At 56.4% G+C, this 25,193-nt stretch overlaps 1 protein-coding gene across 1 annotated transcript in view; it reads left to right on the forward strand.

Moving 5' to 3' along the window:
* Window positions 1–25,193, forward strand: part of SYNE3 (spectrin repeat containing nuclear envelope family member 3) — a 57,206-nt gene that overhangs the window by 22,939 nt on the left and 9,074 nt on the right. Inside the window, exons 2-15 of the mRNA XM_058655232.1 lie at window positions 5,235–5,383; window positions 7,594–7,766; window positions 8,797–9,106; window positions 13,787–13,948; window positions 14,711–15,064; window positions 16,857–16,993; window positions 17,126–17,300; window positions 17,955–18,137; window positions 19,142–19,285; window positions 20,386–20,520; window positions 22,122–22,268; window positions 22,725–22,897; window positions 23,276–23,405; window positions 24,182–24,337. Of these exons, the coding sequence (XP_058511215.1) occupies window positions 5,249–5,383; window positions 7,594–7,766; window positions 8,797–9,106; window positions 13,787–13,948; window positions 14,711–15,064; window positions 16,857–16,993; window positions 17,126–17,300; window positions 17,955–18,137; window positions 19,142–19,285; window positions 20,386–20,520; window positions 22,122–22,268; window positions 22,725–22,897; window positions 23,276–23,405; window positions 24,182–24,337 (2,514 nt within the window). The 5' untranslated portion in view covers window positions 5,235–5,248. The remainder of the gene's footprint in view (window positions 1–5,234; window positions 5,384–7,593; window positions 7,767–8,796; window positions 9,107–13,786; window positions 13,949–14,710; window positions 15,065–16,856; window positions 16,994–17,125; window positions 17,301–17,954; window positions 18,138–19,141; window positions 19,286–20,385; window positions 20,521–22,121; window positions 22,269–22,724; window positions 22,898–23,275; window positions 23,406–24,181; window positions 24,338–25,193) is intronic.

Raw genomic sequence — 25,193 nt, forward strand, 5'->3', positions numbered from 1 at the left:
TGGGTTCCCAACTGGCTCCATCTTTGTTGTTTCTCGCTTCTGAGATAGGATTGTGTGCAGTTAATCTGCGGACATAAACCAAGTCCCCTCCAGTCTTTGCAGAGCCTGCAGCTTTGCACCTCTGGTTTTAGGGTGCAGGTGTTTTGAAATGCAAACTTGGACTCATCACTATTTTCAGAGTTATAGTTAGAAAACCCATGTTTGGAGCTTCAAGTCCATGTGTTAATGAAGAAGTGTGTGTGTGTGAGAGAGAGAGAAAGAGAAAGAGAGTATTGTGGGGCTTATTATTATTATTATTTTATGTTTTTTCTTTTGAACTGTATGGTACAATCCCATAGGATATGGGATTTCCCCACCCCCACCCCAGAAATTCCCACCCCTGATTTTCCCCATATTATTACAATAGTATAGTTCTTCATAAGCAGTCTGTTATTTAAATGTGCTGGTGCAGACAATGTCAGACAGTCCAGCTTCCCATTGTCTAGATACGTCCAACAGTTTCATTGGGAGTCCATCTTTGATTTGGAAGTAGGGATGCATACTGCATTGTATCTTCGTATCTGAATATGATAGTGTCTATCACGCATCATATACATTCCCTTAAATGAGAAGCCATGAAACAAAGTCAACCACTGGTATGAAGTTAAAACAAACAAACAAAAATTCACAGCACCATGGAGTCAAAATGCCACTGAATAACCAACACATGGGTGACGGAAAGAAAACACAGAAGCCTCCTGGATAAAATGATGCCACCCTTGATCTGTGAGCCAGTGATGAATTTTACAAGAGAAAAGAAACTATTTGGAAGAAATGGAAATGAAATAAAAAAACACCAAAACACATGGGATGCAGCAAAAACAGTATGGAAAGGGTTACTGATCTTACAGTTTGCATGAAGCCTGCCTTGTATCAGGGAGAACATATGGTATTTGTCTTTTTTGGAATTGATTTATTTCACTGAGCATAATGGTCTCTAGTTGGGACCATCTAGTTGCAGATGGTATAATTGCATTCTTTTTAATGGCTGAGTAATACTCCATGGAGTAGATGTATCACATTTCTTTAACCACTCCTTTTTGGACGGGCATCTGCATGTTTCCATGTCTTTGCTACTATAGACTGTGCCGCTATAAATATAGGATTACAGGTCCCCTTCTCATATGCAGTTTTCATTTCCTTTGGGTATCTTCTTAGGAGTGGGATAGCTGGGTCTATGGCAGGTTTATCTGCAATTCTCTAAGCACTCTCCATTCTGATTTCCATAGAGGTTGTACCAGCCTACACTCCCACTAACTGTGAAGGAGAGTACCTTTCTCCCCACATCCATGCCCACAGGTGTTGTTAGTAGAGTTCTGAATGTAGGCCAATCTCACTGGAGTTAGGTGGTACCTCAGTGTGGTTTTCATTTGTATCTCCCTGATGGCTAGGGAGCCTGAGCATCTTTTCATATGGCTATTAGCCATTCAAATCTGTTCTTCTGAAAAATGTCTGTTCATTTCCTTCGCCCATTTCTTCACAGGTGTTTTTTTTTTAACTGTCTCTGGGTTTGTGAAACTCTTTGTCAATCCTATATATATGTTGTTTAGTAGGCAAACATTTTCTCCCATTCTGTTGGTTGCTGTTTCACTTTGTTAATGGTTTTCTTTGCTGTGCAAAAGGTTTTTAGTTTGATGTAGTCCCATTTGTTTATTTTGTTTTTGACCGCTTGTGCTTTTGGCTTTTTTCCAAGAACTCTTTCCCCATTCCTGTATCTTAGAGAGTACTTCCTATGTTTTCCTCTAATAGTTTGATAGTTCCTGGGTGTAGATTTAGGTCCCTGATCCATTTAGAGCTGATTTTTGTGTAATGTGACAGGTGGGGCTTATTATTGTTAGAGAAACAAAGAGGGAACACTCCCATATATTGGTACATTGCTCAAGTGCTCACGACAGCCGGGTCTGGGACAGGGCTAGAGCCAGGAGCTGGAACACGATTCAGGCTTCTGTCTGGGGAGTAGGGACTCGGCTGCTTGTCATAACTGCTGTTGCCCAGAATGCACATTAGCAAGATGTTGAACTCAGAAGCTGAGCTGGAATTCGCTTCCCGGAGCTCCCATCTGGGATCTGCCTGTCCCTAGTGGCTGGTATATAAGACCAGGTATCCCCCCCTCCCTGCCCCAGAATATCTGTCTGCCATCAGGCCTGGCTTAGGGCCTGGGCTTAATCCCTGTGTCTCACTGAGTTGAAGTGCCATGATTTAGTGGGATAGGCTGAGATTCCCTGGTCTCTTAACTCCATGCCCAGCCTCAGCTCTACCGGCTGCTCTGTCCTGTTTGCTCTGCTTGTGGCTACTGCCCTGTTTCTCAGTGACCAGAGCCACCATGTGGTCAGTGGGGATGGTGGGAGACTCAGTCTGTCCCTCCCATTTCTTGCTTTTATAAAAATGAAAAGCCCCGCTGCTGGAAGGCAGCCAAGTCGTTCCCTAGGCGAGTGATTAGAGCCACTTGAGCCCTTGTGCAGTCTCACGTGCTTTGCAAAGGAGACCTCCAAAACAGGGTGTGGCTGCAGGCAGCGTGCGAAGGACAGCTCAGAGGAGAGCAGGCTGGCAGCCACCATCTCCAAGTCGGCCAGGCAGGGCCCTTCGTCCTGTTTTCCTCGGCATCTTTCCTGGGCTCTCTTCCTCTGCAACCCACTCTCCCACTCAGTGGCCAGCTGTGGCCCTGGTCCAACTCCCTGTGTAGATTCCTGTGGAACAACGCAGCCCTGGCTGGGCACAAAGGGCCGATGTACCACTTGGCTGAAGTGAAGACTTTGATTGGATCACATTTGCCCTTTTTGGAAACTTCTCAAGGTGCCTGGGAGAAAGAAAAAGGGAGAAAAACCATCACACCTGCATCATCCTCAACCGCGTGAGCCCTAAAGCCACTATGCCTCTACCCCAGGCCGGGGAGAGGGTCACGTGGGAGGTGCATAGGGCGAGGAAATGGCTTTGGCCCCCTCTGCCCGCAGCCCTGGCTTTGGTCAGTCCTGTGGACCCTCTCACGGTGGCGTTCCCAGCCTTTGTCCCATCATGAGCCTGGCTTTTGCTGCCATGTGTCATTGGGCTCTTGTAGTTGTGAAGGGGACACACTAAATCTGTAATTTTGCCTCACTTTTTGGCAGTGCTATTTTCTGAAAATGCTGCTTCAGTGCATTCATTTTAAACAGATTTTTAAAAGACGTCTTGGGGTATTTATTTGAAAGAGAAACAGAGAGAAAGGGAGAGACACACAGAGAGAGCTTCCATCCGCTGATTCACTCCCCCAAATGGCTGAAGTGGCCAGGGTCCTACCAGGCTGCAGCCAGGAACCTGGAGCTCCAGCATGGCCTCCCACGTGGGTGGACAGGAGGCCGAAGACTTGGGCCATCTTTGTCCACTGCCTTCCCAGGCATTAGCAGGAAGCTTCATCGCAAGTGGAGCAGCCGGGACTGGAACCAGCACTCCAAGAGGGGATGCTGGCATCTTTAGTTGCAGTTTAACCCACTCTACCACAACACCCACCCACCAAGCTTCTGTTTTGTTATGGATACATAGAATCAAGTACCAAGGGGCCAGCACCATGGTTCAACAGGCTAATCCTCTACCTCCAGACACCATCATCCTATACAGGCACCAGTTCTGGCCCTAGCTGTTCTTACCATCCGTCTCCCTGTTTATATCCTGGGAAAGCAGCAGAGAGTGGCTGAAGTCCTTGGGTCCCTGCACCTGTGTGGGGAATCCAGAAGTTCCTGGCTCCTGGCTTCAGATCTGGCTTAGCTCCAGTCATTGTGGCCATTTGGGGAAGGAACCAGCAGATGGAATCTCTCTCTCTGTGAATCTGCCTTTAAATAAAAATAAAATAAATCTTTAAAAATACTCAACAGCAAGTGTACCATCACTTACCTAACGAGCCCTCCTTCCTGCGCGCTTAGATTGCTTCTAGCTCTGTTTGGATTTGCATTTCAGACGATGCTGGGGCGACTTTGGGGTGTGCTCACCTTTGGCCATGTTCTAGGCTCACAGTGCATGCCCTTGGGGACACTGGCGGAGAAGCCAGGCTGTGCCCACACAGCCAGTGCAGCTATAAATAGCTTCCCTGGTTGCTGTAAGCTGACAGACAGCTCAAACTGCAATGCAGGAGGAGCTTGGCCTGGGCTTAATGGGATTTTAATCAAGTTACATGGCAAAACCTGCCGCTTGGCCTCCCCAGCCCAGGGTAAGGCGAGGGGCAGTTGCACAGAGGGGCGTGGTTTGCTGGGTGACCTGTGTCAGAGGCAGGCGTCACCCATGGCAGGAGTGGCAGCTGGGTTTCGTCTCAGGCCTGAGTCAGTTGATTAACACCGAGTGGTGGTTGGGTGGGGGGCACTGCTGAATCAGTCAGCTTTCTGTTTCCATAAGGAAATAGCTGAGAGAGGCTGGTTGCAAAGGACAGGTGGTTTATTCAGCACACTTTTTTTTAGGTTCAAAGGTGAGGGGGTCATGCTGTGGGCTCCGACCAAGGCCCCCTGGAAGGTGTGCAGAAGGCTCATCAGTGAACCGAGAGGCAGAGAGAGCTGGGCCCATGCCCAGGCTCTTACAGCCCTTGCCTTCTGAACAGATGCCCCATGACTGAAGGACCTCCCACTAGACCCGCCTTCTAGAAGCTTCTCCATCTCCCAATAACACTACCCCAGGAATCAAACCTTTAACACATAGGTCCTTGGGGTCATTCAGCATCCAAACACAGCAATTAACAACGTGGACCTCAGCCCACCAGCTGAGGACTGTCCCACACCCAGATGTTGGTCTCAAGTGGGGCTCAGGGCTGCTGTGGGCTTGGCCGATGCCAAAAGGTGTTTGTTAGGTTGAGTCTTCCTTGGCTGGTTCCCACTGGGGCTCAATTGTGGGTCTTGAGAATGCAGACCGTGTTTTTGAGATTTTGTGGGGGGAGCTGCCAAGCTCAGGTGATAGACAAGTGAGGCTCCAAGCCTCAAGCTGCGAGAAAGGAGGAGCAGAGAAGCTGAGCAGTCCGGGGGGATCTTGCCAAGGCCCGTGCCCCCAGCTCCGTGGTGAGGGAAGGCAGAGCTGTTCTCCTCCTTCCTAACACATTGCCCTCCTGGGAGTGCCAGGACAGTCCTGGGGTGGGGGCAGGCCTGTCCCAGCTGTCTGTGCTCTGCCCCATGTGCCTGCCTGGGGACCTCTCTGTAGTCTCGCCCCCTTGCCCATGTGCCTGACCTCCGGTGGTCCTTGCTCAGCCCCTGCAGGTGCCATGAGTGAAGAGGACTTCCACAGGAGCGTGGCAGATGCCCAGGAGTGGATGCAGGCTGTGCATGAGCGGCTGCACGCTAACGACAACACCCAGGGGCCCCGGGCGGCCCTGGAGGCCCGGCTGCAGGAGACGGAGGTATGCAGGGGTGGGAGAAGGCATGCTGTGGTATGGCCCCTGGCAGCAGTATGGCCTCTTCCACTGGTTTTCCGTCTGCTAAGAGGAAAGGATAGACTAGATGCATATTTCACACACTCTGATGTTCTCTTCAGATCTCATGGGGACTTTCCCTAAGTGTGTGTTCTGATCAGGTAGGTCTAGGGCAGGCCCGAGGGTCAGCATTCCTGACAGGTTCTGACAGATGTCATTGGACCACATGCTGATAAGAAGGGGCTAGTGCCCGTCCTCTGGGCCTCCCGACCTGGCAAGGGTGGAGGGCTGCTCTGCAGCTAAGGTGGCTCCTTACCCCAGCTGGCCCAGACCTGGCTCCTGTCCCTTTTCCGTCTCCGCGGGGCTGGTCAGCCCAGGCAGGTCTGAATTTGGGGGTGGGGAAGTGACTCCTGTACTTCTCAGTGCTGGATCTAGCCTTGCCCACCCACCTGATTTAGGGCCTCACTCCTGTGGCAAGCCTGTCCCCTCACTGGGCTCTCACCTTGGCATCCCTGTGTGCTTTTCATGTTTGTGTCAAGCCCTTTTCATTTTGTGCACCTGAGTGCAAATATTTCATGCCCCCCCTTTTTTTTAAGTCAGCTTAAAAGTGATTTTTTTTCTATCTTCCATCTGCTGGTTCACTCCCCAAGTGGTTGTAATGGCTGGAGCTGAGCCAATCCAAATCCAGGGGCCAGAAGCTTCTTCTGGGTCTCCCACACAGGTGCAGGGTTCCAAAGCTTTGGGCTGTCCTCGACTGTTCTCCCAGGCCTCAAGCAGGGAGCTGGATGGGAAGTGGAGCTGCCAGGATACAAACTGGAGCCCTTATGGGATGCCAGTAATGCAGGCCAAGGTTTAACTTATTATGCCACGGTGCTAGCCTCTATCTTATGCCCTTTAAAACGAAGTGAGAGTCGAGGTTAGCTTTCAGTACCACCATGATGTCATGAGGGAGCAGCTGTCACCTACATTCCGCAGATGGAGAAATCGAGTCTGTATGTGCGGCTCCCCTGCCCGAACTCAAATTCGAATCCTTCTTTGCTCGCTTCACCACCTGATGCAGTGGGCGGGGCGGTAGAACGGGTCTCTCAACAGACCTGCCCCACTTCCTCCCATCACTGGGCAGAGGCCTGGGCTGTGCAGGTCAGGGAGGCACCCCCTGAGTGTAGAGGCTCACAGCGTGGTGAGGGACAGGTGGGCAGATAATCAGGGCACCCACACGGGCACGCATGAGGAGCAGCCCTAAGCGGGGCTTTGATTGCTATTCCCCTCTAGGGTCCTCGATGGCTCCCCATCGCCCCAACCCTCTTCAGAGGGTGTCAGAGCTTTCTGCCTCTTGGCAGATTCAGTTTCCCACCTCTCCACTGTGCTCCAGCCCCACCGCCAAGCTCACCTCCTGCTCTTGTTGGCAGAAAACCTCCCAGGTGTTCTATGGCTGAGCCCTTTGTCTGTACTTGGGGTGCCCTTGTGTTGGGGTGCAGGTGTGCCTGTCAGTCAAGTGAATCCCCAGGTTTTTCCTGACCGGACTCTCAGCCCCAGATGCTCACTTTCTCTACCTATGGACCCAGACCTGCCTGAACCCTCCTTTTCTGGGGTACATCTTATAGAACTTTCTAGAACGTTCTGTCCTTTGCTGGGTGTGGGGTGGGAGTCTTCAGGAAGAGCTTTCCCATGATGGGGGGAGGAGTTCTGGGGAGTGGATCTGGAGCAGAGTCTGAGTAGAGTGTGCAGGGGACCCTGCATGGCTTCTTGCCATGGGGCTCAGGCATGTTCCATGTTCTGCATTGCAACACCAAGTTCACCCAGAGAACTCCTGCCATGTGCGAAGAGGAGCTGCCAGGGCCCTCCCCTAGCCCGTCTGCCAACAGTGGCTGCTCCCTGGGGACTCCTCTTGCCTGGCTCAGCTAAGTGCATCATTATGCAGACAGGGGGACCACGTTCTAGGAGAGGTGGGGCTTGTGTGAGTGGGTCCCCTGGAGAAGGAGGGGACTCATTGTCTTTGGAGGGCACCGGGAAGTCCTGTACTCGTTTTCTTACCCTCAGGGCCCTTAGCAGGTTGCCCAGGGTCACGGGACCAGCCGGGCACTGCACCCGACCCCAGCTGCTCTGGCCTCCAAGCCCTCACTCCCCGCTCTGCCTCCCTGTCTTCGTGAGGTCATGCCTGAGTGTTTTGTTCCTGTTCTCCCTATGTGTCCACACAGAAAATCTGCCAGCTGGAGCCCGAGGGGCGTGTGAAGGTGGACCTGGTGCTGGGGGCGGCGGAGGCCTTGCTGGCGAGCTGCCATGAGACCCAGAAGCCCGATATCCTAGCCCGGCTGAAGGACATCAAGGCCCAGTGGGAAGAGACGGTCACCTACATGACTCACTGCCACAGGTGGGGGGCCAGTGCCGGGCACCTGGCCACAACCTTCCCTGCCTACCCCCAGGCTGCCCTTGGTCCTCTGCCCAAGGGACAGCTCTCCATGCTGGGATTCCTGGGAGCACCATGTTCCGCTGGGACCCAGGTCAGCCCTGACGCCTCTCTCTCCTTATGTCAGGCTCTGTGTGCTCTGAGCACTGTAGCTGGGGTTCTCGGGCTGCACCAGGGAGCCTGGTTGGGGCTGGAGGTGGGGGAGGAGTCCACACACATACACACACACACCCCTTGGTGGTCACTCCCTCTGCGACCTTGACCTCCCTGAGCCTTGGCACCTCATCAGGATAGGACCCCTTGAAGGCTAGAAGTTAGACAGAGAGGACAGCCAATGTCACGGGTTTGGCACGTGTCAGGAGCTGCCTCGTGCAGAAACTTCTCCATCACTGGATAGCAAGACCACGAGCAGAGGTGGGCACTAGGATTGTACACAGAGTTTGTGTCTTCCCAAGCCCTTTCACCTGAAACCCCAGACCTGATAGTCTGATGTCGGCTGGGCATGGGGCTATGGCTATGTTACATTTCAGGAGAGGGGAAGGGCACTTATGGGCACAGTTACCCATGAGTTCATGGTACCCCTGGAACCCATGTACAGGTGCCTAGTCCCTGCACCCTGTGGGAGGCAACAAGCCCATAGGTCCAGTGGATCTCAGCCAATTGCTGGATCTGGTCCCAGCACTAGTTTCTCCTATTAGTAGCATGCGTGCGCTAATGGCCTGGGGCCACTGTCTTCCGAATCCCAATGCCACAGGGCAGTGTGGGAGTTTGGGCTCAGGGTTTGGGCACTGGTGGCTAAGTGCTTGCCAGCTGTGAGCAGGCTGCTGGTTGTCAGGGTGGACCTGAATCCAAGCCCCACATAGGAGCGTAGGAACAAGAGGGTGTTCCCAGCTGCCCGGGTGACTCGGAAATGCAGGGAGGATGTTGTCATGGCCGCTGTGCTGGGGAGCGGTGGAGGCCTGGGTCCTCACGGTCTCGCCATCTCTGCCCTCAGCCGCATCGAGTGGGTGTGGCTGCACTGGAGCGAGTACCTGCTGGCCCGAGACGAGTTCTACCGCTGGTTCCACAAGCTGACGGTTACGCTCGAGCCCCCCGTGGAACTGCAGCTGGGCCTGCAGGAGAAGCGGTGGCAGCTGAGCCATGCCCAGGTGCTGCTGCAGAACGTGGACCACCAGGCCGTGCTCCTGGAGCGGCTGCTGGAGGAGGCAGCCTCGCTTTTCCACAGGATCGGAGACCCCAGCGTGGACGAAGATGCCCAGAAGAGGATGCAGGTCGAGTACGATACAGTGAGGACCAAGGCCCAGGTGAGCCTGGGTGGCTTCCGGCCTCTCTTAGCCCTCCCCTCCTTACGTCCAGCCACCAGTTGCCCACACTCCCTAGGTCTCTCTCCTCCTGTCCACCCTCCTCCTGTTGTCCACTGTTCACCCATCCGCATTCCACTGAGCTAGAACCCCTGTTGGTTACTCACCACCGGCACTTCATCTTCCCCCGCCCTGTCTGCCCACTCTCCTATCCTCTTTGCAGCATCTGTCTGCCCCGCCACCAGCCAGTCTCTTTCTCAACTGATAAACAACATAATCACTCCCTCCCCGCCCCGTGTGTCGGCTCATTCACCCGCCCGTCCACCCACCCACCCACCTCTGCCCGCCTACCTCCTTGCTCATTGTGTGCTCTCACCATGTGCTGTTTTGGTCATCTCCCGGCCACCTGATGGCTCACCTGTCAATCTTCCATCTACCCATCCCATCACCCTTCTACCCACCCGTCCACACTGTCATGTCTGCCCCGCACACCTGGTGTTTGTGGTGTCTCACGCACAGGGGTGCAAGTGCCCTGGCCGGCTGGCGGAGGCCCTGTGCGTTCTTGTCTACCCAGCCTCCTTCCCCTCTCACACCCCCCTTCCTCTGATCACCCCCCCAGTCCCTCTGCCAGGGTGAGCCTTCCCTGCCTCGTTCTTGCCTTGACTCCTAAGCAATTCAAGAGCAATTCAGAGAAACCATTGTTTCTTCTAGAAATTCTGTGCCTCTCTTTATCACATCCACTTGCTGCCAGATAGAGTGTCTTTTGTTGCTCTGAGTTTGTCTGTTGTGGTTGGCCCCTGAGGGCTCCGGGGGCTGAAGTTCTAAGGTCACTATTGCTGTCTGTTGTGTCTCCTGAGTTGTTAGTTCCCTTAGGGGATTTGTCCTTTTTTTTTTTTTTTTTTTAAGATTGATTTATTTGAAAAGCAGAGTGATAGAGAGATAGGGAGAAATAGAGATCTTCCATCCTCTGGTTCACCACGCCAATGGCTGGGCCAGGGTAAACCAGAAGCTTCATGTGATTCTCCCACATGGGCACAGGGCACAAGCACCTGGGCCAGCTTCTGGTGCCTTCCCAGGCACATCAGCTGGGAACTGGATTGGAAATGAAGCAGCTGGGACTTGAACCATCACTGATATGCTATATGGGTAACTCAGGCAGCAGCTTAACATGCTGTGCCACAATGCCGGCCCTGGGGCTTTATGACTTTGAACTGTGAATTCATCCTGGGCTGGGCTTTACCTGCAGCGTCCTGGCTGGGCTGTGCCATGCCTGTGGGTTTTACCTGAGGGGTCCTTGGCTGGACTGGGCCCTGCTTGTGGGTTTTACCTGTAGGGTCCTTGGCTGGACTGGGTGTTTTGCCTGCAGTGTCTCTGCCTGGGCTGGCTCTGCCTGTGGGCTATGCATGAGCTCCAGCTTAGCTCCCCTGGCCACTCAGCTCAGGGGATGTGGGTGCGGACTGAAGTGATGTGAATGTGTTGTCCCCAGCTGTTCCAGCTGGCTACAATGGGCAGGTGTGCAGGGTTTGTAGCCGACTGGGATGCTGCAGCCAGCGTCCCCTGGCTTCTTCCTATTTACCAATGAAGGGAATTCAAGCTCCAGAGGAACCAGAGGGAGGGAATCCCTCAGGAGCGAGACCCTAGCTTGGGAATGTGTGGAAAGGGGCCTGGAACACAGACGCGCACCAAGGCTTCCCAGCTGGTGGCCTCGGCGCAGCTCACCTCACCCGTAAGCAGGTTGTCGAGGCTGAATGAGCCACTGTAAGCCCTTTGAAAACCAGCAGGCATGCTCTCAATATAAAGGCTGATGTGTACTCACAGTAGCAGTGGAAATAAATAGCAGCAACAACCGCGTGGGCACACAGCAGGTGCACAGAGCTATTTATTGAATGAATGAAACCTCCACCCCTGAGGCAGTTTGGGGCCCTGGTGTAGGGGGTGGGAGAGAGAACAGGAGATTCCCCAGGCAGCTGCTCAGGGGCCGGAGGGGTGGGCAGGGTGGAGATGGGTCTGCTGGGTCCTTGTGGCCAGGGCGGGTGGGACAGCTTCCTTGGCAGCTTCCTTGTCCTGACTCGTTAGGCAACAGGTGCAGTAGAGCAGCTGGGACTCAAACTGGCGCCCATATGGGATGGACTTGTGCTAAACAGAGAGCCCAGGACAGCTTGCAGAGGCACGGGACTGGATGAGGTTGGTTCAGGCGTGTGGACGCACACATGTATGTATTTGGAGGGCAATGCCACGGGTGCTGAGTGGCTGCAGATTCTGACCCGTTTGCAGAAATGGTCACCCCAGAGAGCCTTGGTACCATTCTAGGGACTGTGTCCCCGTGATCCGGAAAAGCAGAGCAATTACTTCTTAGCAGAGAATGCAATGAACCCCAAACTTCTCCAAACTATACTCTCATTAGAACCTTCACCTTTTGTATATTTGTTTTGTTTGAAAAGCAGAGAGATGGAGACAGGCAAGCCGACCACCTGCCAGCTGGCAGATCCCTGATAGTTGGGCTCATTGGTTTTTATGCTGATGCTCCATTCTTTGGACGGCTGCAATCAAATCGTAGCATCATGTCCTCCCCATCAACGCCCTGGCTCCTGGGCTGGGCCATGGACAGTTTGTTTGGTCTGACGCAGAGGTGGAGCCCGCCCATTTGTCACCCTGCACCCGCAGCTCTGAGATGACCACACCTGGCACACATTACAGCTGGCTTCCTGCCTGGCTGACCCGCGTGTCGCACGCCTGCTCCCTGTTGCTGGGACTTTTATTTACTCTGGACTTGGCTAGTGCCAGCACTTCATTGTTCGCACACGCTGAGCCACACCCAGGCTCACAGGACGATCGCCCACGGGCCACACACAGGACCCATTTGCTCCTGGCTGTGTACTTCATGGAGGGGCCTTTCCTGGGACTGAAGATTGCCTAGGGGGGGTAGCTTTTATTTATTTGCATTTTATAAGGGAGAGAGAGAGAGAGAGAGAGAGAGAGAGAGAGAGAGAAAGAGAGCAGAGCGCTCCCGCCCACTAGTTCACCTCTCAATTGGCTGTGACAGCTGGGGCTGGACCTGGCTGAAGTCGGGAGCGTGGAGCCCTTGTGGAAGACAGGGACAGAAGCATCTGAGCAACACCTGCTGCCTCCCAGGGTGCACATCGACAAGGAGCAGACTGTGGAATCAGGCATGTGGACAAGGAGTGTAGGTGTGCCAAGCACCTGCTTAGGCACTGGGCTGCACATCCATCCCTGGTTCTGAAGATGTATTTGTATTATTATATATTTTTAATCCATTCACTTCTTTGAAAGGTAAAGAGATAGAGATGACCTGTTTGTCAGTTCACTCCCCAGATGGCCACAGTGGTCATTGCTGAGCCAGGATGCAGTCCCTCTGTCCTGGTCTCCCAGGCGGGCGGCAGGGGCTCGGGCAGATGAGCCATCCTCGGCTGCCTTCCCAGGTGCATTAGCAGGAATGCTGCACCAAAGTGGAGCAGCCAGGACTTGAACCCAGGATGCTCCTGTGAGATGTTGGTATTGCAAGTGGTGGCTTAACTGGCTGCCCCACCATGTCAACACCTGTTGCAAAGTTTACATCAAGTACTCAGCATTCCAGAGTTTGGTGGGGAGAACTTCTCAAGTGAGAGGAAGGCTAGGAATAGCTGGAGAATTTCTCAGCTCCACCTGCTCATCTCTGCCTCCCAGTTAAACTTTTCATTTAGCTTCCTGGATGGGCGAGATCCCCCTGGCTGGGCCTTGCTCCATGGCGAAGGGCCGAGGTCAACAGGCCATGGTCCTGGCCACCAGGTCACCACTGGTTCTGGGTGGTCTGTGAGCCAAGAGCAGTTTCTACATTTTTAAGTGCATCAGAAGCGATGCAAAGCCGAGTCTTTTGTGACACGTAAAAATGATTTCTACGCCAGGTTTTGGCATCCCTAACTCAGGTTTCCATGGAGCCCAGCCATTCTGCTGTCCCTGCCTACTCACAGCCAGAACAGCTGATGTGCATCCGAGTGGTGGTTATGGAAGCTGTTGGCCGGGCCAGGCCAATCCCAGAACCAGAGCAGGGTCGTTAGCTTCCAGCCCTCGTGCTTGTCTCTTCTAGAAGGCGGTGCGAGTGTCCTGAGGTCTCCCAGGCCAGTGTGTCCCTGGCTTGTTGTGGAGACCCTGCACTCCCTGGAGACCCTGTGGCCTGGCAGAACCAGGGTGCCATGGGTCCCCTTCCCTCTCGGCTTTGAGTTTTGGTGTGTTCCCAGCGGGGCACCCTGGGCGACTTGCTTCATCTCTCTGTATCCCAGTGCCCTCGCTGGGGACCGGCGGTGCCGGCTGATGGGATGGTCAGCGACATCATGCAGGTCAAGTTCATGGAGCAGGATCAGCACTGCAGTGAGTGGTGGTGTCGTGTAGTGACATTGTTGTTGCTGTCACCATGCCCATCTGAGTGTCCTTCCCAGGGCTGGCAGGAAAGGAAGCCAGGTGTGCAGCTGGCAGGACCTGATACCCGTGTGCCTCATCCTTTATCCCCAGCAGCTGGCTCCTTGCTCATGACGTACAGCAGACAGTCCGGATCCAGGTCCCCGGCATGGGGCTGTGGACTGGAACCCTCCCCGCCCCCACCCCTCCACGCACACACACTCTGGCTGGGTTTTCTGGCCTCGAAGGCTGTAAGCCTTCATGGCTGGTGAGTCTCCTCCCTCCACACAGGACCGGGTGCACCTGCTGGCTCAGGTGGTCCAAGAGCATGAGCAGTACCAGGCAAATGTGGATGAGTTCCAGCTGTGGCTGCAGGCAGTGGTGGAGAAGGCACACAGCTGCCTGGGACGGAACCGCAAGCTGAGCCCCACACACCGACTCTCTGCGCTGCAGGTGAGCCTGGCCCGGATCCCACCCAAGAGGCCCCTAGGGGTCAATGTGGGGGCGGGGGCAGGGAGTGCTCCTAGAGCGAAGGCTGTGGGTGGCAGCTTTTGACTCGGATGGGGCTGTGGGACACAGGATACAGGCAAACCCATGGCACAGCAAGCAGCTGCCACAACAGGGATCGGCCCCCCAGCACCAAGGGGGCTGCAGCCCGAGGAGGCACCTAAGCCTGCTCTGGCCTCTCTGGCTGTGGCCCTTGCTCCCTCCATTGAGTACCTAAGGGAGAGTATCCCCTGGCCGTTGAGAGTAGCCCTGGGGCAGCACCTGTGCATCCTTCTAGCAGGTTGATTTCTGTTGACCCACTTGTTTAAAAATGGATGGATGTTTATTTAGAAAGAAAACACACGTTACTGTCCTCAATGGCCCAAACAGGGCCTGTTCGTGGGAGAGGACCATGCAGAGAAATACAGTGAAGCCACGCGGAGCCATGAGGCTGTTTTTTGGCTCCACACCGTGGCCAGTCTGAATCTCTGCGTCTGGGATTTAGCAGGGATCAGAAAGGTGCGACAGGCAGGGAATTGCCCAGGCTGGCTTCTCCTTGACGTCATCCATTGGCGTGGAAGAAGCCGAGTGGGAACCAGGGTTCACTTGCCGGGTGGAGGGACCTTCGATGTGACCCAGATCCGGTTAAGAGGATGGGGCGGCCCCTCGGTGTGCCGTGGGCAATGCAGCGACTGCTTGACTTCTCCCACCACACCCTCCCTGCCTCAGGACATCGCCCGGGATTTCCCCAGGGGAGAGGAGTCGCTGCAGCGGCTGGAGGAGCAGTCGGTCGGTATCATCCAGAACACGTCTCCCCTGGGTGCGGAGAAGGTGGCCGCAGAACTGGAAGACATGCGGAAGGTTCTGGAGAAACTGCGGATGCTTTGGGAGGAGGAGGAGGAGCGGCTGCAGGGCCTGCTCAGGGCCGAGGGAGCCTGCGAGCAGCGGGCCCAGCAGCTGGAGGCTGAGCTGGGAGAATTCCGGAAGCGCCTTCACGGGCTGGCCCAGGAGGGGCTGGAACCTGCGGCTATGGCGAAGGCTGGCACGGAGGATGAGCTGGTGGCGCGCTGGAGACGCTGCACGGTAAGCCACAGACCAGTGTGGGCTCTTGCCAGCTGACTAGCTCTGGCACCTGCTCCTTGGCTGGGGCCGCCAGTAGATGAGGCAGGGGTGTGTCCCTGTTTTCTGGATACAGACATAGGGAGTCCCACACTCCCAAGGTCACACAGTGAGTTGGTGAGGAAGTGAGGCTGGAGCGGCGGCATTGAGTAGCCAGGCCTAGACCTCACACCCAGCTCCTTGCCCCATGGGGGATGAGGCGGGGTTTCTCTGTGACACAGATGGCTCAGCAGGGGAAGCACTGGGTGTGAAGATGACCCAGAGGCCCACCCAAACTGGGAGGGTAGGGCTGAACACCGGGCAGAGGGTGCTGACCCAGAGGAAACAGTGACTGGGACAGACGCCACCCCTACACACTACAGGAGGCCTCCTTCACTGAGAGATGGAGGGAGGGAGATCTCTCCCATCTGCTGGTTCCTTCTGCAAAAGGAAGCAGGCTGAAGCCAGGATCCAGGCACTCAACCCGGGTCCCCCAGGTGAATGGCGAGGACACCAGTCACTGCACACCAGCCAGAAGCTGGGACTCGAACCCGGGGCCTCCTGTAACGTGGGCTTCCCTAGCAGTACCCAGAGCCTGCCACCTGCTCCTACACAGAGCTTTTAGAAAGGGATCAGCCACTGTGCTGCTACCCACCCATCTTCATTTACTGTCAGCTCAGTCCCACTAGGCTGTTAGAGAAGAAGTCTTCCAAGTGCGACCCAGGGTTGCCTTCTGCTCTGCTGTGGGCTGGCTTCCCCCAGCCACACCCCTGACCTGTGCAGGCGCGGATCAGTGGGAGAAGCAAGAGCTGCTCCTGTAGGAGCAGGTGGCATTCAGATCCCCAGTGGGACCGGTGCCCACCTTGGGGTCCGCTTCCTGGAACGCTGCTGCCCCCTAGTGACGCCCTAGTGAGGTGGTGAAAGCAATGCCCCCGGCAGTGTGAAGGTGGCGGGAATGACCCAAATGCCACTCCGCTGGCTGGCACCCCTGGCCACTGCTGGGTGGGCTCTCTTCACACCTGTTTTACCCATGGCCAGCTCATGCACATGGAATGCCCACACAGAGGCTGTGACATAGCTAATGGACTGGACATCAGTAGCAATGGTGTGGAGAGAGCAGGGCTGGTCAGACAGGCTCTGTCTTGCACACGTTGCGTCCCATGGGCCCAGCCACTGCCTAAAACCTTAAACTGGGAATGTGGGCCCCAAGCTCAGCATAGGCTGTGGGGATTCTGCCAGTCAGGGTCAGCCTGACAAGGGGCAGGGGCAGTCTAAGGGCTGGTCTACCCCAGGAGTGTTGTGCAGGTGGTGTAGGTGCCCAGGAGGCTGGCCCCAAGGTCATGTCCATGCTCATGGGCTGTGCGGCATGACAACTCCATGCATGTGCTCAAGGACACAGAGCCCTGGCTTCAGGCTCCTCGCAGGGGTTCACTGAATGGGTCACCCCGGGGTCCGTGTCCCCTGTATTTCAGCCATGGGAACTGGCAGGCGCTGGGGCTTCCACTGCAGCATTGAGGGATGGGGTGGAGTGCTAGGGGTAGGGATGATAAAATGGAATAGCTTTAGGGAAGGTCAAGTTCTGGGTCTCAGAGCCAGTGTCACGAGAACAAGGCGTAAGTTCCAGGGGTGAGGTCCCAGTCCCCGCCCGTGGTGACAGTTTTCTGCCAGCTTGGCACATCTCCGTACACAGGCCATGCCCCCAGCCCTACACAACCTCCTGTCCTATTGAGGAGCCTCAGTGGCCCCTCATTTCCCCAAATGTCATCATGCGCCACAGGCTATGCAGGCGGCCCTGGCCTTGGAGGAGCCCCGGGTGGAGCGGCTACAGGCCCAGCTGAAAGAGCTCCTGGTCTTCCCACATCACCTGCAGCCTCTCTCCAAAAGTGTTGTGGCCGCCATCCAGGATTATCAGAGGTGCCCGCAGGGTCAAGGTGGGGTGTGGGGCTGGGGCCGTGCCTGTTCCCAAGGGGTGGACGGGTACTCGGGGCTGTGCCCACACCTGAAGCAGGGGCCCTAAGCTGTCGTCTCCCTTTGGGGTCCCTACAGCCTAAAGGGGAAGAACACGAGGATGCGCAACACTGTGGGCGCACAGCTGTGGCAGCGCTTCCAGCGGCCCCTGCAGGACCTGCAGCTGTGGAAGGCCCTGGCCCAGCGGCTCCTGGAGGTCACGGCCAGCCTGCCAGACCTACCCTCCATCCACACCTTCCTGCCCCAGATCGAGGTACGCAGGGGCCTGCCGAGGGCAGGTGCTCCGTGGGGAGCCTGCGGGAGATCTGAGCTCCCGGTGTCTTGCCTGGGAGTCCTGAGCACACAGGCAGTGTCTCTGTGGCAGAGGCTGGCCTCAGCTCCGGGGTAGTAATGAGGAGCCTGGTGTGACCCCAGGCTGTGTCCTGGCCCTCTCTGGGGCTGCAGTTCATTACCTGAGTCAGAGGTCTCTAGCTTCCCCTTCTGCCCCGTGCCCTAGCTCGGTGTCTTAAGTGTGGGCTTCTAGAAGCATCATTGGGGATGAATGGAAGAACTCTGGCTGGGTGAACCTCTGGCCTCCCCAGACCCTCAGGGAGAGAAGCAAGAAGAGCTGGCCACAGACAGACACAGCTCAGCAGAGCCCGACTCTTGGCAAGTCTTATGGAGCTGCAGGGGTTCGGGGGCAAGAAGAATATGTGAGGCTGGGAGTGTGGTCCAGGAAGGCTTCCTGGAAGAGCCAGTGGCCTGGGCTGTGTGGAAGACAGCTCCCTCCCTGATGCGTTCCCGCAAGCGCCAGTGCTGCAGGTGCAGCTCACTGGGCAGCAGCTCCCAGGAGCCGCATCCAACCAGGACCGAGGGCTTCCCTGCCTCACTGGGCTCTGTGGCTGACACGCAGGCCTCTCTCTCATAGGCGGCCCTGGTGGAAAGCTCTCGCCTGAAGGAGCAGCTGACCATGCTGCAGCTCAAGAAAGACCTCCTGGGCAGCGTCTTTGACCGGGACAGAGCAGCGGCCCTCCTGGAGGAGGTGGCGAGTTTGGTGAGGGACAGGGACCTGCTGCATAACAGCCTCCTGCAGCGGAAGAGCAAGCTGCAGGTGAGCCCTGCCAGGTGTATGCCTGCCAGTGTATGCCTGCAAGGTGTGTGCCTGCCAGTGTGTGCCCATCAGGTATGTGTGTGCCAGGTGTGTGCGCACCAGGTGTGTGCCTGGTATGGGAGCCTGCTATAGGACTGGGGTCACTTCCTGGGGTTCCAAGCCCTGTGTCCCATAGTCACATGCTCACTGTGCATCAACTGGCTAGGAGTCTCACACAGTCGCAGTAGCGCTTCCCAGCCACCCGACCATCCCCTCACAGCCCTCTACGCCCTGTCTACACTGCAGTCCGTCAGAACTGCCTTCCGTAGGGTGCCAGCTGGAGGTCGGGTGGAAGAGACTCGTAAGAGCATGTGCATCCTAGAGGCCACTGGTGTCAGCAGCTGCAGTCACCCTCCAAAATGACCACAGTGAATGCCGAGGGCACAGCGAGCTGGGCACACTGCTCCTGAGTGTCCAATGACGACGACAGGCAGGGCCATGACCTCTGACACTGGCTCTGAGCCGGACACTTGCTAACAACCTCTGGTCCATGGTCCTTGGAATCACAACAGGATGGGGAGGGACCTGTTATTGTCCCTATTTTCAGATGGCAAAACGGGCAAATGGCTTGAGGCCTGGGGGTGGTCAGACCAGGACTCAGCCCGCACGCTCCCCTCCCAGCTCTGCTCCCCACACCAGCAGGGCCAGGCTGGGTTCTTGGCATGGGGTCAAGAAAGGGAGCCGAGGTTTGGGAGTCAGCTGTGTTCCAACAGAACTTCGTTCAGGCCAGCAGGACCCTGTGGCATGTGGTGGGGAATGGGCAGGTTCTTGAGCACGCTCTGGTGATCCGAGGAGAGGCTCTCAGCCCCGTCAGGGCTTCGGAAGGCTGCTGGGAGATGGTGGTGCTGGAGTGCATGCAAGCTGGCCAGCACTGAGAGCAGCATGGTTGTGTGTGTCAGGCTTCATACTAGCGTGACTGTTGGGGGAGCATCCGCCTGCAGCTTCACCCTGGTCTCTGTCTGCAGAGCTTGCTGGCCCAGCACCAGGACTTCGGGGCCGCACTCGAACCCCTGCAGAGGAAGCTGCTGGACTTGAAGGTCCAGCTCCTTGCTGAGAAGGAGCTGCAGCGGGACCTTCCTGAGAAGCAGGCGCAGCTCTCGAGGTTGCAGGTAAGGGGTCCGTGGGGCCCCAGTGCCCCTGCCCAAGTGCTCACCCATGCCAGAAACAGCTCCCTGCTCCAGGGGGAGCAGCAGGGCTGGCAACCGGCTTGAACCAGAGGGTTAGAGACACGTGCTGCGTACCTCACCAGCCTCTGCCCTTTTCACTAATGGTTCCTGGCCTCAAGGCTGATGGCACCTCCCAATGACAAGTTAAAATCAAAAAAGATTATTTATTTGAAAGGCAGAGCTCAGAGAGAGCGAGAGAGAGAGAGAGAGAGAGAGAGAGAGAGAGAGAGAGAGAGAGAGAGAGAGAGAAGAAAGAAAGAAAGAAAGAAAGAAAGAAAGAAAGAAAGAAAGAAAGAAGGAAAGAAAGAAAGAAATATCTGCCATGTGCTGGTTCACGCCCCAAATGGCTGTAAGGCCAGGGCTGGGCCAGGCTGAAGCAGAGCTGGGAATCTCCCATGTGGGTGGCAGGATTCCAAGAACCTTGGGCATCTTTCACTGATTCCCCAGGCATATTAACTGGGAGTCGGATTGAAAGTGGAGCAGCTGGGACTTGAACCACTGCCCACTGGGGATGCCAGCATCACAGTCAATGGCTTAACCTGCAGTACCACATGTAGGCCCCCCAAAGTGCTGACTCTTCAGTCCAAGAATCTGGTATTTGCATCCTGTTTTCATTTTTTAAATTTCTCTTAAAAAATTTATCCTGTTGCTAAGTCTTCCTAATGAATGCAGAAGCCTTCAATTAAATAAGTTGATGTGGAGATGAAGAAGGCTTTCAAACGCATGCAGCTGGGAGATGGCTCACCGGTGACTGTCGCTGAATGAGGAGCTGCATGGGCTGTCGACCTGTGTGTGATGCGATGGCCTTCTGTCTGGCTGTAGGGCTGCGGTCTCGGTGCCGCAGAGCATTTTGGTCTGATTCTTTAGATCTTGCCAGCTCTGGGAGCGTGCCCATCTGGCCATGTGGAGTGGCTGCCTCTCCCGCACCCCTCCAACCCTCCAGCTCCAACCTAGAGCTGTCTAGCCGCTCGGCCTCCAGCATGGAGGGGGTTGCAGAAAGGACAGCACACCCTGCCCCACCCCGTGTCCTGTCCTCACCACAGGGGCTGCAGGAGGAAGGACTGCAGCTGGGGGCGCAGGTGGAGTCTGTGAAGTCACTGGTACAGGAGAATTCCAGCCACCAGCATAGATGGGGCCAGCTCTCCTCTGACTGCCAGGCCCTGCAGCGGGCTCTGGAGGTAAGGGGCGAGGGAGGCCTGGGCTGCAGCAGGGACAGGCCCCTGTGTCCTGCTCACCTGGGTCCTGTCCCTGCTCTCCTGCTTTGTCCCTTGGTTTCCTGCCTCTGCCTTCATTCATGTGACAAGTAGCTGAGTACCTTCTGTAGGCCAGCCAGGGCGGCAGGCCCAGCGAGTGCTTCTGGATGGGAGGTGCTGCTTGTGTTGGTCAACCATCAGTTAGCAAGCAATTGGGTGTGTATGCAATTCTGTTTTGTAGCAAAGACAGTGGGGTCCCTGAGGCCAGCAAAGGCCGGCTTTGTATGTCCTGGCTCCCAGCAGTTCTGCAGAAGAGCATCCTCTGCAGTGCCCCCTTGTGGCCTCTTGGGTGTCTGCACATCAATGCTCCTTTGAGTCCTGGGATCAAAGCTGGAGGACCCACCTGCAGAATGAGGTCCAGCTGGCCCCCTCTGACTCCAACGGAGTGCTGATGTGCAGCAAGCCCAAGGAGTGCTGGCTTCAGTCAGCCCAGTGTTCCTGCAAGCAAATACCGCCAGGGGAGCTAAACATTATTGTTCACAAAGAGGTCAGTTTTGCCACAGAGGGCATGAGGCTCACGGCCCGAGCCTGGGCAGCCCCCTGTGGGTGATGGCAGAGTCCCGAGGAGGCCCAGGGAGCATGCACAGCTGTCCCTTGGGTGTGGCCCCTTTTCCTGGTCTCTAAACCCACGAGGATTCCATCCTGGGGCCAAGTGAATCATTTCCCAAGGCCCCGCCTCCAGACACCATCACTGGATCCGGCTCCACCCTCTTGGTATCACTAATGTTGGACTTTGGGGACTAACCTCCCACAGGGGTTTGGGGAGACAATGTAAACGCTGTCCCCTTGAGACTCGTGTCATTTTTATCTGCGACAGCCAAGTGCAAAGGAGGCTCTCGGGCACTGGGAAGTCATTGGTTTGCTCTGAAGTCGGTGGCCGGGAGCTGGCAGGGGCTGGCTGTGTCAGTGTCCTGGAGCCGCCGATCATGCCTCAGGCGCCCAGGCATGGCTTGTGGAGGACAGATGCAGTACATCCTATCCACATCCCCAGCCCCTAGCGGGCCGGGTGTCCTAGCCCCAGTGCAGAGGGGTTGGGAGGAGCTAAGCTGGAACTCAGCAGGAGCAGGGACGGCGGGCCCTGGGGGTCTGCTGGCTTGTGGGGGGCTGAGAGGAAGAGGCAAGCAAGGGAGTGGTCTCCCACATAGGTCCCATGCTCACTTTTAGAGTAAGCAGCAAGTTTTGACTCTTCGTGATGACGGGATGCACTTCCGCTGGGGCTACACTCAGTGCAGTGGCTGGGTGGCAAGGTGTGCCGTGTCCAGTGTGAATCGACGCTGCCCAGGGGGTTCCTGGAGAGTGTGTGCTGATTTTTGCATGCACTGCAGCAGTGGGGCAAACCGTCTCCCCGCCCTGCCCCAGACTTGGGGGTTTCCATGGGAAAGGCTTGCGGGCTTTGCAAACTAGAGCTGTCTTTGCAGGGCAGGCACCTTGCAGGGTCCTGCTGGGTGGGGACCACTGGGGTCCAGGCAGGCCTTGGGGGGGGTCTCTGCCTCTGCCGGTGCTCAGGGTACCCTGGGCCACCACAGGACCTCGTGGATGACCGTCGGCAGAGTGTGCGGGAGCACTTCACCTTCAGCCACGAGCTGCTGGAGCTGCGGCAGTGGATCGCTATGCTCACGGAGAAGCTGGAGGCGCGCCAGGGAGACGGCGCATCCCAAGAGGCCGAGGTAGAGGTGAGAGCTCTGGGCCAGTGTGGTTCCACACAAAACCCCAAGGCAGATGACCTGTGTGAAGCAGAGAGCTGAGGGGTTAGCCCGAAATCTGGAGCTCCAGGGATAGCAGCAGCTCCAGCCCTGTGGAGGCTGCAGGTGGCTGGGAGCACACTGGCCTGTGGGGAGCCCTGGAGAACAATCCAGTCTCACAAGAGCGAATCTGGGGCCCTATTAATCCCTTCTGAGGGCAGCACTCCCAGCGGCCCAAGGGTGTCCTGCTTGGCCCTGCCTCTGGGCATTGCCACAGCGGGGGCCATGCTTCCTGCACATAAGCTCTTGGGAGTGAACTTCGTGCCAGCTCTGGCAGCTGGAGGCCCCGCCCCTGCATCCCACCAGAACAGTCTCCTACAGTGGGCAGCAGAGACAGCCCTGCCCGCAGCCTCGACGCACCTGTGCATCTGTCCGCATGTCCCTCAGAGGCTGCTGGAAGACTTCCCGGAGAAGGAGGCCCAGCTGCTGCTGACCGAAGCACATGGCCGCTTGGTGCTAGAGAAATCTTCTCAGGAGGGGGCCAGGGGAATCCAGGAGCAGCTGAGGGAGCTGACGGAATCCTGGCAGGCCCTGCAGCTGCTGAAGGAGCGCGTACTGAGGTGAGAACCACCTCATTCCATGCCCCCTAGACCTTGTCCCTCCCCAGCTGGGATGAGCTCCTGGTGCTTATAGGATCGGAGCCAGGGGTTGGTCTGTTGCCCCGAGTGTTTGGGCCCAGCTGGGGACAGGAAGAGGAGAACCAGGGAGTACCCTTGGTGGGGCAGTCAGTCTATAGCCTGTAATGGCTTGTGCCTCAGTGTCCACATCTGCAGCAATGGGTGTGTGCACCTTCTTGACTGAGGAACGTAGGTGTGAAGTCACAGACTGGGCAGGAGGATGCCTCGACGGGCAGGTGCTGACCTGGGGGTGGTAGTGGCAGCCAGAAGTCTCCTTCCAACCTCCGTGCCCCATGGATCCTGACCCGGTTGTCTCCCCAGCTTCATCAGGGACCAACAGCTGCAGAGGACGGATATGGATTCAGGGAAGGGAATGGTTTTCACCAACAACATCCCCAAGCCTGGGTTCCTCATCGACCCTGCGGATCCTCTTCCCAGGCATCGCCGGGGGGTGAGTTTGGCACAAGAGCCCAGGCCCCCGTGATGGTGGGGAGTGTGGGGGGGTGACCAGTGTGAGCCCTCCCTGCCTGGGACCACCTGCTCAGCCCTCCGGATCTGACCACCTGCAAGCCTTCTCCTGCCGTGAGCCAGGAGCACTTGTGCCCATGTAGGGAGAACTCGGGAAGCCCAGGCTGTTGGGAATATGGTTGGCAGCCCTAGCCAGGGCATGGGCATCTGGCAGGAGGGAGGGCATCAGGCTGGCCCCAGACCAGCAGCTGAGAAGGGAGGGAAAAAATTCAGCCCACCTGGGAGAAATGCATCCTGAAGGCCAAGGGGAATATCCCAGGTAGAGTGTGTGCATGTGCGGAGGCCCTGAGGAAGACGATGATGGTTCCGGGGCTACAACGTGGGTGCAGGCTCAGGCGCAGGTGCCCACCCTGAGGCTCTCGGGCTACATTCGGGTAGGGTAAGGTGCCCCCAGACAGGACTGTGTAGTAGACACATCACTGTGGTCAGAGTCCTGAAGGCGGACAAGCCGGATAGAAGCAGCGAATACAGAGCCACTGTGCTGAGGGCTGGCGGCGGCTTCCTGAGAGGGGCCAGGGGCTGAGAGCAAGGAAGACGTTGGCACCTGACCGTACATGCCACACTGTATGGAGCCTGGTTCCTCAACTCTCCCTCCTTGGCCCACCTTCCAGGCATCCTGTCTGGGTCAAAACCCTCTGGAAACCCCCAGGACATGTGGCCAGTGGGTTTTTTGCCTCTGATGCTTGGGCACTCCTGCAGGCACACCTGCTCATGGAGGAAGGGGGCAGCCGGGAGGAGCCATCCCGGCTCCTGAGGGACTTCAAACAGTGGCTGCAGTTGGAAAACACCAAGCTGGTTCAGATCGTCGCAGCAAGAGCCAGCACCGCTGAGGACCTGGCGGCCCTGGAGCTGCAGGTTGGTCCTTGCAGACAGGTGTGCGCCCAGCTGCCAGGCTTCGCACCTGAGGGTGTGTTGGCTCTCGGGTGCTCTCTCCGCAGCTGAGCGCGCACACACACACACACACACACACACACACAGCTCGTGCACCGTCTGTCCTCACCTGGGTATCAACGCTGGCTTTTCTACTTTGTGGTTAGAATCTTTTAAAACCCTTTTAAGTGGATTTGGGAAGCAGAGCTAGTGAGGTTGGGATCTTTTTTCTGCTGGTTCACTCCCACAGCAGTCAGGAAGCACTGGGCCAGGTTGAAGACAGGAGCCCAGAAATCAGTCTGGAATCCCTACATGGGTGGTAGGGAGTCAAGTTCTTGAGCCTGTACCTGCAGGAAGCTGGGTCACAGGGGGAGCCTGGACTTGAAACAGGCGCTCTGACATAGGTGGTGGGCGTGTCGAACAGCAGCTTAATCATTGCAGCTCATGCCCACTCCAGCTCAAATAGTTTAGAAGGACTTTGCTAGCATCCATTCATGAATTCAACTTGCTTTTTTATTTCCCACCACTGGTCATTTTACTGCAGTATCAGTTAACTACTACATTGTAACAAACCATAGCTGAGTTTGTAGCTCAAAGGGTTTTAACATACAGTTCTGAGGCCTGGAGACTTGGCCAGAGCTCTGCTAGGCAGTTCTTCTGGTGTTTTCTGAGCTTCCTCATTCATCCACCATCCATCGTAGGTCAGCTTGGTGGCTGTGGTGCTGACAACTGGCGAGCTGGGGAGGTGAGGATGACATGGACCACTCATCCCATATCCTCCTAGGGGCCAGCCCAGGATGCTCAGAGCAGAGGGAGGTCCAGATCTGGGGTTGTGGAAACA

Source organism: Ochotona princeps, chromosome 26 (assembly GCF_030435755.1).
Source record: "Ochotona princeps isolate mOchPri1 chromosome 26, mOchPri1.hap1, whole genome shotgun sequence".
Lineage (NCBI taxonomy): Eukaryota > Metazoa > Chordata > Mammalia > Lagomorpha > Ochotonidae > Ochotona > Ochotona princeps.